General features: G+C 42.3%; 1 protein-coding gene and 1 long non-coding RNA gene across 2 annotated transcripts in view; one reads left to right on the top strand and one right to left on the bottom strand.

Moving 5' to 3' along the window:
• Positions 1–325: 325 nt before the first annotated feature.
• On the bottom strand, positions 326–12,729 carry LOC135451028 (uncharacterized). Its single transcript, XR_010441197.1, has 4 exons — positions 12,357–12,729; positions 11,849–11,930; positions 7,792–7,964; positions 326–2,650 (listed from the first exon to the last, which is right to left on the bottom strand). It is a non-coding gene; the product is annotated as an uncharacterized LOC135451028 (long non-coding RNA).
• Positions 12,730–17,887: 5,158 nt separating this feature from the next.
• Positions 17,888–19,276, top strand: part of RNF11 (ring finger protein 11) — a 29,624-nt gene continuing 28,235 nt past the window's right edge. Inside the window, exon 1 of the mRNA XM_064720371.1 lies at positions 17,888–18,159. Within this exon, the coding sequence (XP_064576441.1) occupies positions 18,037–18,159 (123 nt within the window). The 5' untranslated portion in view covers positions 17,888–18,036. The remainder of the gene's footprint in view (positions 18,160–19,276) is intronic.

Here is a 19,276-nt window from a genome sequence, read left to right on the forward strand (position 1 = left end):
TTTAGATGTATGATCTTAGATCTGTCATTCACTCCCTTCAGAATAGAGCATCATTTTTTCTCTGTGCAAAATATCTGAAAAGTAAGCATTTTGGAAAGAATTTTGCAAAGTCAAAGAAAAAGCAAAGTCCAAACCAAACCAGAAATATGTCAATTTAATTGCAAGGCACATTGCAGCCATACACTCAGAACAATCTTTCAGGAATACTCTGACAATGTCAGTGTCATGATTCAGTTAGTTCAAGCTAACTCAACAGACTGACTCAGAAATTAAATCTACTTGACCTGCTCATGACTTTATATTTTTAGTTAGTTCTCAGGTTAGATTCTGACTTTTTCTAACAGATGATGAAACCAATACAAAGTTTCAAAGTACTGTAAACCACTTTTACATATAATTTATAGATATGATCCTTAAAAACAAAATAGGTGGCCATTGTGTTATTTGACAACTTTTATAACTGTACTCAATAAGCTTCTACACCTCATTCTGCTTTGTAACTGGGGGACAAACCATCTTTCCTGGATATACATAATTTCCACTGAGTCCCTTACTAGCCAGAAAAATTTTAATATGTTTTAAAATAATAATGTAGCAATTTAGAGGAAATATTATGCAAACCCTATTATTTTTTTCTTTCTGATACAGGCCTAGCAAAGAGAGATTCTAGGTGGAGGCAGGTCAATGCTTGTCTGAATGGTATTTTAAGGTATCCCTTTTTCTTGCTGCTTTGGGTACAAAAATATGTAAAGAATAAATGATTCAAACTTCATTTATCCACTGCAGAAGCTGACAGGGAGTATTTCTGTTGCTAGCACAAACACCTGGATTACAGAGGCCACTGAGGGGAGCAGGGCAGAGGTGCAAGAAGCACCATGTGGCCAAGGGTAGCTGAAGAACTGACCCACACCTTCTGAGGGCATGGCCAAATCCTGCTGCACTTCTGGGACATCAAAATCAGTGCAGTCATCCAGATCCCTACAAACAACTTTTCCCTGGAAGTTTTATTGTCTTTTCTGTACTGGACACATGACATTTTACATTCTCTGTTACTGCCTTCTACCTTCTCTAGTCTGATCTTTTTTAAAAAGATGCTCAGAAACTTGAGCATCTGTGCAGGTCCCTCTGTGAGCATTTCATACCCTTTGGAATTAATAATCAGCTGTAGATTAACATAGGACAGGGAGCCTGGATATCCCTGACTCTAGAAAAACTCAGGAAATTCGGGTCTGATGTGCCATAGCCTGTCCAGGGTAAGTAGAAGCTGTCTTGGGTGAAGCTGTGGATGAACTATTCTGCTTGTCAGGATTCAGGCTGATTCCTGCTGAAGTGACCAGATAAAAACGTGAGACACATGCCAGTGTTGGCACAGGTAACCCTGCTAGGAAATACACAGCTCTTTATCAGCCTGACTGCTAAACCCTGAGCTGCCTCCTCATTTCTGTGCAGGATTTGGGACAGTCTCAGGTGTGTGGATGCTGCTCTTGCTCAGCAGACAGACCCACCTTAGTTCTCACAAAAAAAGAGCTGCAAACCTGTGATATTTGGCTTATGAAATGATTATTAATTCTTTCACGATGCAGATACTTCAGTCAGTTACAAAAAGCAGACAGAATTATCATGTTACTTGCCTTATTTGTTGCAAAGTTCTTAGCTGTGGCACCACCTTGTGGACATTGCTATGTGGAGTGAGAACTCTACTGGTGGCAACAAAAGCAAGCGAACCAGGCATTTTGGAAAAACAGCTGTGGTCACACATGCTTTGCTAAAGGACAGTAAAATAACTGCATTTTAAAAACTATTCCTCAAAATCCACCAATGAAATAAAATAAAAAATAAATGTCATCATTAAGGTGCTCAGTTGTCTTTGCAGCTTTTACCAACTCTTCTGCCTGCCAGCCAAGAGGAGAGGCAGCCTCCAGAATTTTGTTCCTGCCCAGTTGACTAAGTAGCAGCATCCACAGCCCAGTTCTGTTCTTGCTGTACATGCAGACATGACTTTTACACCTATCCCAAGCAACAAGACTTGCAAAGTCAAAATCATAATACTGAATGCTTGGAGAAAACCTTGGGTCCCACTCCATAAATGTAAACTCAACAGTGAGATTGGTGTCCAAGCTAAGCCAAAAGAAAAACAATCTCTGACAAAGATAAACTGGGGGATCTTTTAAATGCTTGCTGGAACACAAGCCAAACAAAAATAAATTTAAATTCTGCTCTCTTGGCCATTAGATTCTCAGAACCATTTGCAGCTGAGGTAACAGGGGGTTCCTGTTATAAACTCTCTTATCAGCTATGGCAAAGCAGGAAAGCACAGGGGAGCCAGGATTTCTAACACAGATCTCCAAGCTGAGTGCAGCACACGTTCTCTCTGGGTGTGTCTGTCTGAGTAAACTTGGGCAGCATGAAATAAAACACTGCATTGCACTTTCTATTTCTCTCTCTTCAATAACATACAACCTGGTGCTTGCAGTGGCATAAAGGAGGAGGAGATGAAGACTTGGAGCAATCTCAGACTTGCTAAAATGAAATACTGAGCACAGCAGCCAGGGAAGCCAACTCATGTCCAGTGGAGCTCATCCCTCACTCTAGAACAGACACTACTTTTGTTGCAGCTGGTGTCCTTCCTCTGCAAACAGCAGCATTGTACCTGTTTTATGAAAGAACAGAGAGTAAAATGTCATCTTTTTTTTCCTCTTTATTATAAAATGAAAATATCTTCTAAAATATGACAATGACAGCACTACTTTTACAATTCAGATATTTGAAAAACGTTTTTTTAGAAATGAATTTTTATTTTCTCTCTTCTTCATCTCAAAAAGATGAAAGAGTTTATGCTGGTAATTTTTTTTTCCTTTGGCATATTCATACAGTAAGCATTAAAGTTATTTTATTTTTTGTGCTTGGAAATTCCTCAGTATAAGTGCAGTGTTTTGAAAAAAATATAGGGCTTGCAAACTCATGTTGATTATTTTCAGAGATCAACTATTGTTTTCAATTCAACTTAAATATTTGTTTTGGCTACCCCTTACTCACACTGAGTGCAGAGATTCTCTTTCTCCTTAGGCACCATTACTGTAATTTTGTTCCCTGTTGCAATTAGTTGCATAATGCATCCTCATTAATGGCTCTGGATGTATCTGCATGGAAGTTTTCATCCACAAAATTGCAGAAGCAGTTACTGTAAACATGGGGTGAATGACACAGAAAAGACTGAACCAAGTTTATTCTTATACAGAACTCAGTTTTTAAAAAGATCTTCTTTCTTTTTTTTTGTTTTTGAGCATGTGAAAATATCGCATTTGTGTCCATCACATTCAGCTTATTTGCTTTCAGAAAAGAAGCCAAGAAACTGTGAGGCAAAAATAACCTTAAATCTCCAAAATGCTACTTTTTCTACAGACTTGGAACTCCCTTGAATATTTTACTTATCTCTTTCCTAAAAGCCAACAAAATAGCATGGCACTAGATTAAAATAATTTTCTTTGCATTTCTGCTAGAACTGATTTCTTGCTGAATTAGCATATCAACTCCAAAACCAATTTCCACATCATCAGTGACCTTATGCCACTTTATGTATTACAGCAGCAAGAGAGAAATGGTTTCAGAGAGCTGTAACAGTTTAAAATTATTCAATATAAATCCACTTATTGAACTGGTACATGCAGGAGACAAAGCCCTGAAATTATGTTGCTAACCTGTATGGCCTAAAGTCAGATTTCTGCATTTTTAAAGGCTTCAGAAACCGACACAGAGCTGTCGTGGGTATTATCAGAAAATGGGATGGAACAGGCAGGAATCTGTTCAGGCTGGAAAATCCTGGGGGAGAGAGAATGAATGAGGAAGCAGCAGCACCCCCAGGATGAGATCATGGGGGACACAACCCTCTGTGGGAACAAAGGGACAAGTGGAGAAAGGGACCCAAACCTACACATGAACATTTCAGGGGGTCCTTTAATAACAGGAGAATTTTCCAGGTGAAATTCAGTAAGTCTGCAAAAAAGGATGGATAAACTCAGACTCTTCAAGCCCAAATGCAGAGCCAGCTTGGTCTGCACAAAAACTAAGTGCACAGCTCCCTAGCAATCAAAAGACAAGGTAATATTATTATGTTATTTAATACTTTTTACAGGGAATGAAGGTTGCATAAGCCTCTACGCTTATTAGACATTAGATTTAATTTCCTGTATTACTGAGAAATGGGTGACTTGGAGCTCAGCCAGCTTGGATAGATATAATAGGTTACACATTTATAAAAGGAAACCAGTACAAGTAGGAACTGCTGCTAGAGGTGTCAATTTAAAGTAATATTCTACCCCCATCCCACACAGGACAGAGGAGACTGAATCAGAGATGTGCTGTAAAAGCATTAAATCAGGGCAGAGTGGGGCAGAGACAGCAACCAATGACAAAGAACATTTGACCTTCATGTGTTATTTTCTTCTGAAGTCTTAATTTTGTGGCTCCACAATGGGCTCATCCCTAGCAAAATCTGATGTCCTGTAATAAAAACCACAGGTGTTATTTATACATTTATGCCTTGGTCTCTCAGACCCAATGTAACTCCATATACTGGTAATAAAGAAACAGGTTATTTACTTATTGTTTCACTTGTTGAAGGGCAAAACCAAAATGAAGTAAAATGCTTTATGATCTATTTATTTCCTAATTACTTGTGCAATGTTGCTCAATTTCTTGTTTTCCAGTGTGCTTTCCTTTTTCCTTAACAGGCAATATAAAAGACAAAGAATTTTCAAAAGAAGGAGGACCTGGGAATTCTCAATACTGCAAGTTAGCTCCTTGGCATTTTCATAAAGAAAAACCACAGGTGAATCTTCCTACCACTATTCAGATGATTAAAAAAATTATCTTTGCCTTTCAACATAAATCTTGTTTCAACATAAATATTTTTAAACTATGAAAGTCCTTTTTGAATTTCATCTTCTTTCTTATTCTGAAGATACTGTAAGAACAGTTACAAAATAAGTGCCATAGAATATGCAATGTAATTATATATTTTGATTTTACCTTGCTCAAATTAGGATATTTTCAACTCCTTGAGACATGGTATGTACATGGTATGTACATACCAGGAATATATTCAGTTTGATATATTACTGAAGTAATATATCAAAATAAATTGTAATTTGTTAATATCAGTACTAGAAAGGAAAGAAAGTGTGGAACAAACAAGCAAATAAATTCTGCACTGTAAACACCAAGTATTAATTTCTGGAGTAAAATATATGTTAAGATTGTACAGAGCAAGATTAAATGAAAATAAACATGTTCAGATAGGGAGAGGTTGTTAGCATCTGCAGTCCAGCTGAAGTGAGAGAACATTATGGGTATTCAGTGTCATTAAGACCCAAGTAATTTCTATTTTGTATTTTCAAGTGAAATATCACTCTGATGAGACATTCAGAGTACTTAGCAGCTCCCATTATGCCTTTTCTGGGCCTCAGCCATCTGGATGAATTTCTGGGGTCACAGCCTTTGCTCTCCTTAGGATTCCTCCACAGTTGAGTTGCAGCTAAAACACTGACAAGGCACAAGCAAACTGCCTCAAACATTCCCAAATATTCTGGAAGCATCTCCAGGGATCACTCAGCCCAAGCCCAGCCCCAAGCTGGCTCACCCAGGGCAGGGTGCTCGGGACCTTGCTCAGCTGAGTTTGGAATTTCTTCAATGATGTCAACTTCAAACCTCCCTGGGAGCACAGGATGTTCCTCTTGCCCACCCTCATGGCCCTTTCTGCCCTTCTCCATCATGTCCAAGTCCTTCCTGCTGTGGGGAGCCCAGAACTGGGCACAGCACTCCCACTGAGGCCTCACCAGGGCTGGGCACAGGGGAATGATCACCTCCTTTGACTTCCTAGCAATGCTCTTCCTCATGCAGCCCAGGGTGCTGCTGGGCCTCTCTGCCAATATAGATGTTTACAGATGTAACAGAATTTTAAGGACATGATGAGTTATGTATTTCCAGGGTCTGCTCTTTATCAAGGAAATACAAACTATATTATTTTGCTAATACATGTTTTATGTCAGTATCAGGGATTGTATTTATGTTCTCATTACATGATTTCCTAAATAACTGGCCCATTAAAACCATTGTTTGGGATGATTACACAGTGCTTTGTAAAAACATCTGTGCACAGATTTCTAAAGGTAACTCTGAAAAACTCCAAATGCAGACCAGGGTATGTTCACAGGAATGAAGGAATCTTGGAAACTGCAATTCTAGAAGACAGGAATTCTCAATTTCATTCTGTTGTTAGTGTTAAGATCTAAAGATAGCAGATTAATTAGTATTCTATTTAACTCACAGATAACCTTTTGTAGCAGTAACATCCAGCTTATAAACTTCCACAGTTTCCAAAAGCACTCCACACTGTTTCAGAAGCCAAAAATCCAGTTCTCCCTAATGTATTCCTGAGAACCTTCCACTTCCTCTGCAGCTGCCACAGTGTAACTGTGGACAATACACTTATGTATTGACAACACACAAATTTTCTGTGGAAAAAGGTCCATAGACTTTCCAGTGGGTCCTCAGGCAGCCTAAAGCAATGAGATGGTCTATCAGATTTGTTTGTCTTGGCAAGGAAGACAGCAACCTTGTTCTTGAAAAATCTACATTTAGTTCCCCATCTATAAACAATTTTCATCAGTTCTTCCATCTGCAGTATAAGTCTTTGTTTGGCAAACAATTTGCAATGTTTCTTGTTATACATGTCAAATTGTTTCTGTTCTGCATGAGCTATAATGACTTAAAGGACCAAAGTTCCATGTGGTGGAAGGAGTTTGTTCCCTCTGAATCCAGGGGTACCTTTACTGCCCTGGCTGGTCCATGATTTCTTTGCATTTCTTACAATCTGTGGCTGCAGAAAACAGGAATAAAATTCCTTCTCATTAGTGACATAGCAGTGCATGAGCCAACACACAGTCTAGCTAATGTCCTTTTACCTTCTGGAATAGTTTAAAGCAGGATGCAAAATATTCTTGCAAAAATATACAAAGTCCTTTCCATCCACTTTCCTGTAAAGCTATGCCAAAAGCCCTGGGAAAGCCTTTTGAGTCCAGCCTACATGCTCAAAAGAAATCTGGGAGACTGGCAAAAACCCACAATATAATTAGGACAATGCTGGGACCCAGATTAACATTATGGAAAGCAAACACCTTTCATACCACTCCCAGCTCTCACATTACCATGCTTGAGGGAGATTAAAATTCAGATTCTTGTGAGCAGAATAGCTCTTCCCAAAACAACACCAGATTGGCCCAGGTGGCCACAACCTGCACAATTTTTCATGGACTGACTTTCAAACTGCCTCATGGCAACCTCAGTCTCAGAGATGTTGAATATCTTTCTCAGCTTTTTCCAATGCAGACCAGATGTTCTATTGTGATAATTCTCTCATGGGCCTTTTCCATTTTGACTCTCCATCAGCTAGGGATCCAAAGAGACATTACTTGAAAAACAGGAACCATAAAAGAGCCAGGAACTTATAAATTAAAACATAAACATTAATTTGTTTTCCAAAATACAGATGTCTTTTGTCAGTTCAAGCCTTGATCTCTCCACCAGTTAAAGGCAGCAGTTGTTCTGTGGAGGCATGCACTGGAAATTAGCCAACGGGCATTAACTTTTGGTTCTGATTGAACTGAGGAAAATTTGAAACAGAAACACAGAATTAAAAGTTGTGATAGCAATTATTGCCTGATAACATTTTTAAAATGCTCATGACAATACCAGAAGAAGTGTCCTGCCATAAGGAACTGTAAATTACAGAACCTTTTTGGATGAGGCTCAGGAGAGATTTGGGGTGTCCTTGGTGACAGCAGGGGTCTGTCCTTCTCCTCTCCTGGCTGACACAGCACAGGGACCAGGATCCATCCCTGGGGAAGAGAATCCTGTGGTGGGGACAGTGGGGTCACAGCAATCACAGCTCTGGACAAAGGACTGGGCTGGAAGAGGAAGGGACACAAGACAGTGACAGCTTTAAAGGAACAATTTTATACATCACAAACACAAGTGCTCAAGGTTCAACTGCAGGGATTTGGCTTTGTATTGGCATAACACATCAAGCCTTGTTTTCAAATGGCCCCACTTGATATATCAGTACCATTACATCTCTTAACATTTTCATCTCAACAAAATTTTGAGCATATTTAAAATAGCAGAAAGGCTACAGGCAACCAAAGAAAACATCTATAAAAATGTGCATAATAAAGAGATAAGGACAAAAAATTACTTTCTTTTTTTAACATGACCGACATGTGAACTAATTTTTTATCTTTAAAAAGTAGCAATTCACAAGTCACACCTCTTCATTCCCTTTGAAATCAATTTTATACACCTACACAATTCTCCTGACAGTGGATTACTGCAGGTTTACACTCAAACCTTTGAGTTTCCAGTTCTGCTGTATTCTCTTGAAAAAAATCTATGAGAGATAAATACTACTCTGCAACTTTTAGCAAGGAACCCTCTGCAACTGAACATTTTATTGTACCTAAGCAGGGAAGGTACAACAAATTGCTCTTGATGTAATCAGTTCTCTTCCTTCTCATATGGGCATAAACAAACACCTGTAATTTATAACACAATCCAATCCAAGAAGTATCACTGAATGATACCTTTTTCTTCTACTTCTTCAGAGACTTTGCTTTTTCCAATAATTACCTTTTCTAGAGCCTTCTGCTCAGAATAAAGCAATAGTCTGTCCTTTACACCAAGACTTGTCTTTCCTCTGTACTACAATGCACTCACCTGGTGGAGCAGGGATTGAGCAGCCCTTATTCCCTCCCTCAACACTGCTGGAATAAATCCTTGCTTTCCAACACCCTTTCATGACAAGCTCTGTATCTTCATTTTCTTTCCCTAGGCTGCAGCTCCTCTAGATTTCCCACCACACTAATATCTGTCTGTACTCCTTTTCTGAACTGTTCTTGCTTTATTATTTAAGTGCAGGGAATTCTAAGTAGCTGCTCCCACTTCATCTGCTCTTCCCTTGAGGGGTCAACCAGCATCTGCTGTTCTCTGTCTGCCCTGGAAGAAACAACTTCCACAGAAAGGAGCTGCAGAGATCCTTTCATGGCTTCACTTCACACTGAGAAAGATTTTTATTTTGATTGCACATGCTGGTTCCAGCAGAATTTGCTCTCAGGTAAAAACTGTAGTTCTGTATATTGCTAAAGTTTTAATATTCTCTTCCTTAAGGAGAAGACTGAGGTAAAAATTTGGAATATACATCTTTCTCAAAGGTTTTGCACTGGCTCAGACAATTCATCAAACGTGCCTTTCTTAAAAAATGTAGAATCCTGTTCCAAAAGAATATGAGAAGCAAAAGGAGTCAGATATTTCTGTGATTTTTTTAGTAATACACTGATAATGTGCATTTATAGTTGTATCTGTTAGCTTATTAAGGAAGGTGATTTTTTTCAGATCTATATATGTTACAAATGAGCCATTTATGAAATTCCCAGACTACAGAATGATTCAAATCTAATTATTTCCATATGAAAGAAACAGTTATTTTAAACTTAACTGTGAAATGGCAGATGTACACTCATTTCTAAGGATAATTTTAAATAGAAAAATGTATTGTAACTGGTATGTCCTAAAAATGAAGATTCATCCAGACTACTATTGATAATGACTAAGAAATTATTTCCTGGCTTTGCAATGACCAAATTCTGAACTTCTGTCTCTGTCAATCCCCTTGCTCAGTCAGACACCCACATGTAGGAACAGCAATCCCTGTCCTGCTGCCATCAAAGGGGCTGCAGTGACACCCTGTTGCCATGCCAGAATCTTCTTTACTCTTGGCATCCCTTCCAAATAAACCACTCCAACAGAACTTTCCCTGGATGCATCCCCTGAAGTGGCCACAGTTTCAGTGGGAGGCAGTTCTGCCAACCTTTCCCTAGATGTCGCCACAATTTCTGGCTCCTTCATTACAGCCTTAATTACTACACGGAAAACTATCACGAAGGTTCCCACTTTCTGCATATAGAAGAAACAGAAAATTATTCTAGAGCAACCCAATTTCTTCAGAGCAACAAAAAGACATTGTAATTATATGTATTATTCTATTTAATAGAATATATCTAATATATCCTACCAAGGTCACACTGAAACCTGAAATTAGCTTTTATCACAGGCTTGTTTTCCCACTCTTTACTTCCTACTAAGTGTGTTGACTCACTGAGTCTGGAGCTGCTGACCTCATCCACTACTTTGTGCTGAAACAAACAATCTCCTTAAGGATATTTCCAAAGTTTCCAGATTCAGTTTTCATGCATACTTTGTTATTCTTTCTCTCTTAACAATTTTTTTTCAAAGGATGTCCCTCTGCCCTTATATGATTTTGCCACTTAAAGACTCATTTGTACTGTCCAAGTACTACAGGGCACTATTTGGGGAATTCAAGGCAGGGTTCAGGTTTGTGTTTTAGCTGATTTGGACTTAAAACAGGGTTCTGAGGGCACCATCCTTAGTTCCACCCCAGTGTTGATACCTCTCTGCAATTCACAATTTCTTCCTATGGAAATAGTCTTTGGAAAGCACATGCTGATTTCTACACATGAATGAAGTTTCCATATTTTCTAGAAACATGAAGACTCTCCAATTTGTTGCAAAAACTACCAAAATATCTCCATATTTTCTAAGTATTTCAAATTTCAGCTGTGCTGAAGTAGTCATTGATTGGTTGTCCACAAGATGGGGCTTCTACAACAGAGATCTTTATATCCCAAATTTAAGATCCTGATGTAAAACCTATGAATGGCACCACAGTTGACAGGAACACACTTTGAAATTTTGGCACAGGAATGGTCCTCACTGCATTCTTCATTTCTCACGTCAAAAACAACATTTCCTCAGGAAATCAAAACAGCAGCAAGTGATTTTATCTTGTCCTTAACCCTTGCACAGTGCTGGTGTACAGCTTGTAAGCCAGAGGCAAAATGCACCACTGCAATCACCCTGAGTCTTGCAGAGATTCTGTGCAGTCTAAAGGAGAGTTTGTGGAACAGCACACAGACCAAAACACCCAATGGTGTGCCTGTGGCTTTTGAGACATTTTCTAAGTCAATACGCAGCCTCCAGAATTTCTGAAGCAGCCTGCAAGTCCACTGCTAAGATGATAAAGCCTCCAAATAAGTTAAAGTAGCTCCACAGAGTGTGCAATTTTTGTAAACCTAACTGAAAGAGGGAACAGTTTGCTGTCACAAAAACTAACTGTAGGCACGCATTTCACAATACATGAAAAGAAAAATAATTTATTCTTAGGCATAAAAATTTCTAAACATTATAAAAAAATAAAAAAAAGAATGGACTTACAGTACCTTTAGCTGTCTTGTTTCACTGTGGTGTTTGTTTAAACAGTATGTTCTGCTAAAAAAATGCCTTTTTCCTCTTTTGTCATGTAAATAAACAAGCAAGGTTTTCACGTCTTATAGGAATCTCCACACACCCAAAATCAGAACAGACTACGGAATTGTACAATTACCTTCTGGTATTCCTTCTCATACTGTCAGATGTTTAATTTATGATAACTTCTGTTTTCTGCATGATATAGTTGTTTTCTAGAATTTTTTTTCAGGAAGCACAGTAGTGTTTGAGCATGCAAAAGCAAATACTGGTACAAATTTCCAGCCTGTCTCTCCAAGAGGAGGCTGTACAAACACAGACTAATCAAAAAGCAAAACTAAATGTTAAGAAGCAACATTTCTGGCCAGAGGATACAGTGAATTTCCCAAGGGCAGTCATTCACAACCACCTGATACTTTTAGTACAAAATCTTCAATGGTTCCTTCTCACATTCCTTTTCTTCAGTCTCCAGCACCTTGTCTGCTGCAATCCAGCTAAGCTGTCACAGAGCAGAGCTTCAGAAGGAAATGCAGAATTGTACCCTTCAGAATAATCACCTGGAGAAGCACAAAATAAGAAAATCTGAGTAGGCAGGAATTACATGGAGAAGGACAGGGAGTGACAGGAGCTACAAACTGCAGGCAATGATGTGTTGGGAAAAGGAAGGACACTAAATTTCATCAATTTGTAAACACTAAATAATATTCCTTTATTAAACACTGAGGTTTTAACTGGATCACTCTGTGCAGCTTGGGGTGCCATGCTCACTGGAAAAGTGGACCAAAGGAGGAGGCTGCAGGACAGTGAAACATCTCAGAGAATAACAAATCATGATCCATAAGGAAAAACTGAAACAAAGCACTGCAAGAGTTTCCAGATATCTAAAATTGCTTTAACAATACAAACAGAATACATAATAAAGAGTTTGGCCTACAGCAATCTTAGGAAATTCTGTGAAGCAGCAAGGGATTAGAACACAGTACCTGTAGCCATCACTCAGTATCCAGAAAGAGTTTAAACTGTTTTCTGTCAAGGAATGACAAAGACATAGGTGATCTTGGACTTGGGCAGAGTTGTCAACCAGAGTTGACAGGTCACACTCCCTAGGTTCCCATGAATCTGTTCAAGTGTCATTTTATCACTCTGATATTGCAGAAGACCTACAGTTACCTACAGGAAGAAAATAGAGATTTTAGGCTACAGGAAGAATGGTGAAAATGAAAAAAACAGGAAGAGTATGGAGAAGGTGAACAAGAGATGTTTTAAATTTTGCACCAGAATGCATATTTAAATAGAACAATTAATTCCTCAAGTCTGTTTCAAAGAATTACAAGCACTTAGGATACTACCTTACTATTGCAGAGAACTGGAGGAAAAAGAAGTCTGACAAACTGGCTTCTGGTTAACTGTGGATAGAGTTCACTCCTTGCAAATTCAGGAAATGCTCAAATACAGCAAAAGGGGAAGCTCCAATTCAAATTTAAAATTGAAATTTAAAACATTGATTTCTGGGTATTGACTAACCAGTCACTTTCAGCACTTGTTGAAAGCCAGCTCAACACTTGTGTCCCAAAGCCAGTCAGGAGGACAAGCTGAATGTCACACTCTGCTCAAGCACACCAGTTTTCCTGCAGGAATTGGGATTTCTTAGTGCTCTGCTTTTGGGAACGTCCCCACCCATGCTACTTACCCAATTTTTTACCTACTGACATCTTTTCTCCTGGCATTTTCTGAGGATATAAGGAAGAGTGAGAATCAAAATAACACAGCAGTAAAGCATCTGCTGTAAATCACCTGAGAGAAACAAAACATCAAAAACCAGCCAGGAACCTTTTGGGGTTATCTCCATCTAATCTACTGCAACTAAAACCATTCCTGAGACATGTGACCTAATCTGCCTTTCAAAGCCTTCAGCAAATGAGATTCCCAGATAATCATTTTCACTGCCAAACAACATTTTCAGTTTGAAATAATTTCCTGAGATCTACTTTAAATTTCCAAGTCCATCACCTCTTGCCCTAGACCCACTGAACATAAAGAAAAACTGATTCCTTCTGTCTGCAGATAAAAAATTTATATATTTGAAAGATCATTACCATTTTCCCCAACACCTTCCTTTTCTTCAGACTAAACAACCCCAATTCTTTCAATCTTCCCCCTTAGATCATGTTTTATAGGTCTCTGATCATATTTGAAGTTGAGACTATGGCAACATGTGGTACAGGGAGAAAAAGAAAAAATTGATTCCTGCACAAAATTCCCCAGGAAGCTGAGTGACAGAGGGTTTGTTTGAAGAGGGTACTTTTGTATGATGACTGTCTGCTTTGTTGCTTGGGTGTTTTAGTCCCAAAATACATGGTTTTTCTGTTCTTTGTGGCTCACAGTGCAGGTGCCCCAGTGCACAGAACAGGCAGGCATTCCACTCCTCACTGAAAAAAACATTCTGGACCTGGGGAAAACTGTTATTATGGAAGGCAAGTTATTCTTGCCAGTCATGGAATACTTCTCCTTACCAAGATGGTATCTTTGGGATAAATTGATATAAGTGGCATATTTGTGATACCAGGATAATTTAGCAGAAGTTTAAGTCATTTTTAGAAACATGAGTAAAATCCTGCATCACAAAGTACATTTCAGGGAAATATATTAGTTCCATAATTGCTTTCTAGTGCTGCATTCACTCTGTCTCAGAAAGCAATATGCAATTGTAACATACACTGAGAAACGTCTACAGTTCAGCTAAAATCAACCAAACTAAAAATAATCATGTGCATTTTAGAAGATGCCATGTCCTTTATAACCAGATAAATTAATTCCACCATCCTCAAAATCAGATTCACGTACATAATGGAAGAATGTAATTTACTTCCATTCTCCAGAGGTATACAAAGCCTTTTTTTTTTTTTTTTTTCCTTCCAGAAAAAGGTTTTAAAATTGCATTGTGTTCTATTCACCAACATTACCCAAGCAAACAGAGTTATCTCTGAACCTCTGGGTACCATGGCATGGAAAGATTGCACTCAGAAGTCAACTGGGCTTCTGTGTATGAATTGGGAAAACAATCCTATCCAGAAGAAAGATAAGACCTAATGAGAGATGATAAGTGCTGGGAAAATAAGCTTGATGGAAGAAAAGGAAGTGAAAAAACTTTTCCATGCTGAGGACAGAAAAGGTCTTTCAGAAACTTTTGTTAAGCATGACATATTAAACATATCCAAAATGTCGGCCAACAATAACATGAACATGGGTCACGTAAAATGGTGTTATCAAAGGGTCTTTCATCTAAAAATTAGGCAATTTATGACGTTAATTTTGTAGAGGAACTCCTAACAAGAAGGACTTTTTATGTCCTCAGTGAATTTTAGATTTTTAACTCAAAAGGAAATGGATTTTTTAGTAAAACAGTTCATCACCTCTAGCTACCTCATATGAGCCTTAAGAATACATCAATGTGCCACTTGCTTCCTCTCATATCAAAAGCCTGTAAAATAAAACATAAACTTTGTCTGCATAGTTTAAAACTCTTTTTCTTGAATTTCCATTACGTTTTGAAAGAGAGATTTCACTCAGAGCATGCTAGCTGCCAGAAGGTGGTGAGGACAGACCCATTGTTGTATTGAGGTGTACCAGAACATGAATTCTGTACACTGGCAAACTTCAGAACATAAACATTTCCACTCTGACAACAGATTACAGCCAACTGTTTAAATGTCTAGAGGTGAGAAAAGGTTTCATTGACTTGTGTTGGCAGTTCTGTACTGATATTAGTCTGACACAAATTTTTGTATTTGCATGATCTTTTCCATCTGTAGTATTTGTGCAGCCCTAAACCACCACATGAATTTTTCTTCCTCTATAAGATCATTTTAAGGCTGTAGAAAACCCATTCTGACTGTTACTTGTTCCCCAAACTAAGCAGAGGAAGTAAAAATCAGAGAGAACTGAAGTAAGCAGCTGAACTGCCCTATGGTTGTGCTAAAACAAAGAAACCATACTCATAAATCCCATCCTCTGAGGACCCATCTCTCTGCTTCCTTGTTCCCAACCTGCAAAAAGTGTGGTAGCAAAAGCAGCAGGATCACAGCTACACTTCAGCATATGCAGGGATGTTAAAAGACATCTGTGAACACTAACTTTTTTCCATTTTCCATCTCCTGGACCTTTGTACAACTTTAGAGCCAGTGGTGCAAAGCCACTATTAATGACCTGACATAACAGGAGTGAAAGGCTGGGAACAGCAGGGCCTTCAACCATTTCTACTTTAAAGAACCCAGGCATGACTGGTAGCAGCTCTTCCCCTTCAGAGCTCTCACAGGTGCAGTCTGTCTTGTTGCAAGGCCAAACATGAACCTCTGCTTCCTCTTTGGTCTCTGGGAGTCCACAATGAAAAGCAGCTCTCTTCTGGCACCTGACAAGTCTGCATTTTTTTAAAACATGCCCAGATTTGGAGCATCCTGTCCCTACTAAGGGGAAAGTTGTACTTGGGATTAGCAGCTATTGCTTCTGGAGATCGGCCTCAAGGTAAATAAATGCAACGTCTCTACCATGAGATGCAGAGGAAATCCCACCTATGTCCCTACTGCATGTCAGGATGAGACCAGTTTGCACTCTGGTTTCCAAAGAAAACTATTTTGGCACGTCAGCCAGCAGGGAAGCACCACAGGTTTCCATAGGACCTCCTCACTGTGGAGGATCAAACTGTGATCCCAGCCTCACACAGAGCACAGTGTGGTTTTCACTGAACTACATCAATGACACGGGCCTGAGCCTCACAGAGAAAACAAAACAGGAGAGAACAGCTCACTCAGTCTTTTAGCTGCCCATAATCTCCTTCCCAGTGGTGCCACTGCACAACTGACAATACCAGTGACAACGCTGGAGTTTCATCACCAGGTTCTCTCAGCAGACAGATCTGACATTGCCTTAACCTTGAAATCACGGCTGGGTGAGGCAGTGGTTCACTGGAACAATTGTTCCCCTCCAACAATTGCCTGCCTAATTCTATTAAACCAAGCCAACAGACTCATAGGATAAACACCCAAATGAGCAAGCCATGTACAACAGTAATTATTTACAATGCACCATTGCAAAGCCTCTCTATCTTGAGCAACACTCACAATCCTGCCCCATTTTCAGTTTCAGTTTCCTTGAAAAGCCTGAAACCGTGTTAGAACACCATAAATGGCAGCAATCATAGGCTTTTCACCAGGGTTGTTTAACTTAGCCATTGATAAGCAGCAAAACAAACCTCCCTAAACAGTAATAAAATGAAACCTACAAGAATGAGCTCATAAGAATAATCAGCAAAAACTCTGATCCCAGACTGAGGTCCACCAGCAAAAGTTGTGGAGACAAATATGTCACTGTGAACAACAGGTCTGGAGATACTGTGACCCAAGAGGTGCAAAGCAGGCCCGAGCTGTATCAGCAGAGAACTCGCTGATAAGCAGCAGCCACGCTGTACTGCTTTACAGACTGGACTTTGCAGCTGCTCTCATCTGCACCACATTTGCTTCACCTTAAAAAATACTTCACTTTAAAAATTGGATTTACAAGTATTTTCCATGGTGTGAATCTGAAGGCCAAGGACTCATTTTGAGGAACCAAAGGACCATCGTATATTCCACTCTGTGTGGGGCAGTGCTGGCACACTAAGACAGTGACACACGGGCATTCACTGTCCTCAAATTTGCATTTATCAGTACTTAGCTATACTTATATCCAAGTAAGGATATATTATTATGAAGGGGGAAAAAAAGGAGCTAAATATATGGCTTATTAGAGTACCTGCTCATTGCATAAAAACCTTTAGAAATGCAAAAGCCAAGTGCCTGCTGCTGGTTTTGCCCCACTGTGGTGTTCACTGCCCTGTGCCTACACTGACCGTGCCCCTCGGGTCACGCCAGCGACCAGCATGGGGAGCCCCTTCCCTGCCTGGGGAGCCCCTTCCCTGCCTGGGGAGCCGCCCGCGGGGGAGCCCCTGGGAAGGCCCCTGGCCCCGCACAGGCCCCTCAGCCGGGCTGGCCCGGGCGCTGCGGGGTCGCCGCTGCCATCCCGCCCCATCCCGCCCCGCCGGGCCCGAGCGGCCGCCGGCTCCGCCATGCCCGGAACACAAACAAACACCGCGCTCGGGGGCGGAGCGAAGCGGCTCCCACCATTTTGGGGCCGGGGGAGCCCGGCAGGCGGCTGGGTCCCCCAGCCCGTCCCGTCCCGCCTCGTTCCGTCGGGGGCGGGCAGGGCTGTCCCCGCGGCGGGGCCGGGGGGCGCGGAGCCCGGCGAGGCCCCGCGGCTGCTCCCCGGGCCCGGCGGGGAGGGGTGAGAGGAGGAGCCAGGGCGGCCCGTGCGACAAAGCCCAGTGCGCAGGGAGCTGGTGACCGGGAAGCAGAACCGCGCCGGGCAGCCGCGGGGCGGGCGGACCCACCGGAGCCCGCTGCCCCACGGGGGGTGGGAGGCCCGTCCTGCCGCCCCCCCGGCTCGGGGGTCGGGGCGGCTGCGGAGCGGAGCGGGAGGCGGCCGGGCTGCAGCTGCTAAGCCGCTTAGGGCCGGGGCTGGCATGAGCCTCCCCGGCGGGGCGGCTGCGGGCTGCGCGCTGCGGCGGGGAGGCTGAGGGCGCGGATCCGGAGCGGGAGGAGGCGGAGGGGGGGCCGCGCTCCCCCCGGGAAGATGGGGAACTGCCTCAAGTCCCCCACCTCGGATGACATCTCGCTGCTTCACGAGTCCCAGTCGGACAGAGCTAGCTACGGAGACGGGGCTGAGCCGGATCAGGAGCCGCCGCCGCCATATCAGGTAGGGGAGGGGGCGGCAGCGGGGCCGGGGGCAGCGGGGCCGCGCCGCGGCTGCCGGGGGTCGCGGGGCCGCTCGCTGGGGACCGGCCCGCACCGCCCCGGGGGCCGCCGCCTCCCCGCCGCCGCCGCTCCGGCGCTGGGCGGCCCGAACCTCTCCCTTTCCGCCCGCACGTAGCGCGGGGGAAGCCGCTTTGTCTCGGCCGGTGCCGGCGCTCCGGGCGGGCGGGAGGCGCGGTGCCGCCGGCGGGGCGGGGGGCGGAGGGCAGGGGCCGCCCGGCCGGTGCCGCGTCCTTTGTTGCCGCCGGCGGTGACATCACCGTCTGGCGCGGGGACGCTCCGGGACGGGGACCGCGGGCCCTGCCCGGGCTCTGCCCGGGCCCGCTCGCTCCGCTCCCGTATTTTTAGCAGCATCTGATCCCCGCTCAGTAACTCCCCCGGCGCAGGGGATCCTGTTTCCCTCCGTCCTGTGGGGCACCGGCGGGGAAGTGTTTCCCATTGTTCATTGGGTTTTTTGGGATTTTTTTTTCCCTGTCTCTGAGAGAATCTGTTAATTTACATCTTGATGACGAATCAAGGGGGAAAGAAGGAAAAGGCCCGGTATTTGCTTTGGTGGCTTTGCTGACAGCGGAGGATAGCGCCGATGTGGAGGGGGGATGGAGACGGTGTGAAAACCTGAGCTTGGCCGCCTCTGGAAGGGATGGACACGGAAAGGGAACCTGAACTTGGGGTTGCACTTGTCTGCCCCCGAAGATATCCACCCCCACCCACAGAAATGTGTACTGACCTAAGCAAGCGGTCTGCAGCACTCAAAAATGAAAAGGAAAACCATCCAGCGGTAGAGCTGCACATTCTATTCAAGTTTTGAAAGTATTTTCCTGTCTGGGATAATAGCATATATACCAGAGGCATCTGTAGAAACGGCAGTAGACACACATTCTGGGGGGTGACTTGAGAGCTGGATGTTTTCTAGGATGGGAGTCATTCCCTAATTGCAGACCCTGATGTATAATTAACAAAATTGCAGGAAGTACTTGACCGGACAGGCGTGTAATCTACAAATGCTTTAGCGAGTTCAAGAATTCCACCCTGGTAGGAGCCCCGTGAGTGCTGAAGAGAAG

Source organism: Zonotrichia leucophrys, chromosome 8, assembly GCF_028769735.1.
Source record: "Zonotrichia leucophrys gambelii isolate GWCS_2022_RI chromosome 8, RI_Zleu_2.0, whole genome shotgun sequence".
Classification (NCBI taxonomy): Eukaryota; Metazoa; Chordata; class Aves; order Passeriformes; family Passerellidae; genus Zonotrichia; species Zonotrichia leucophrys.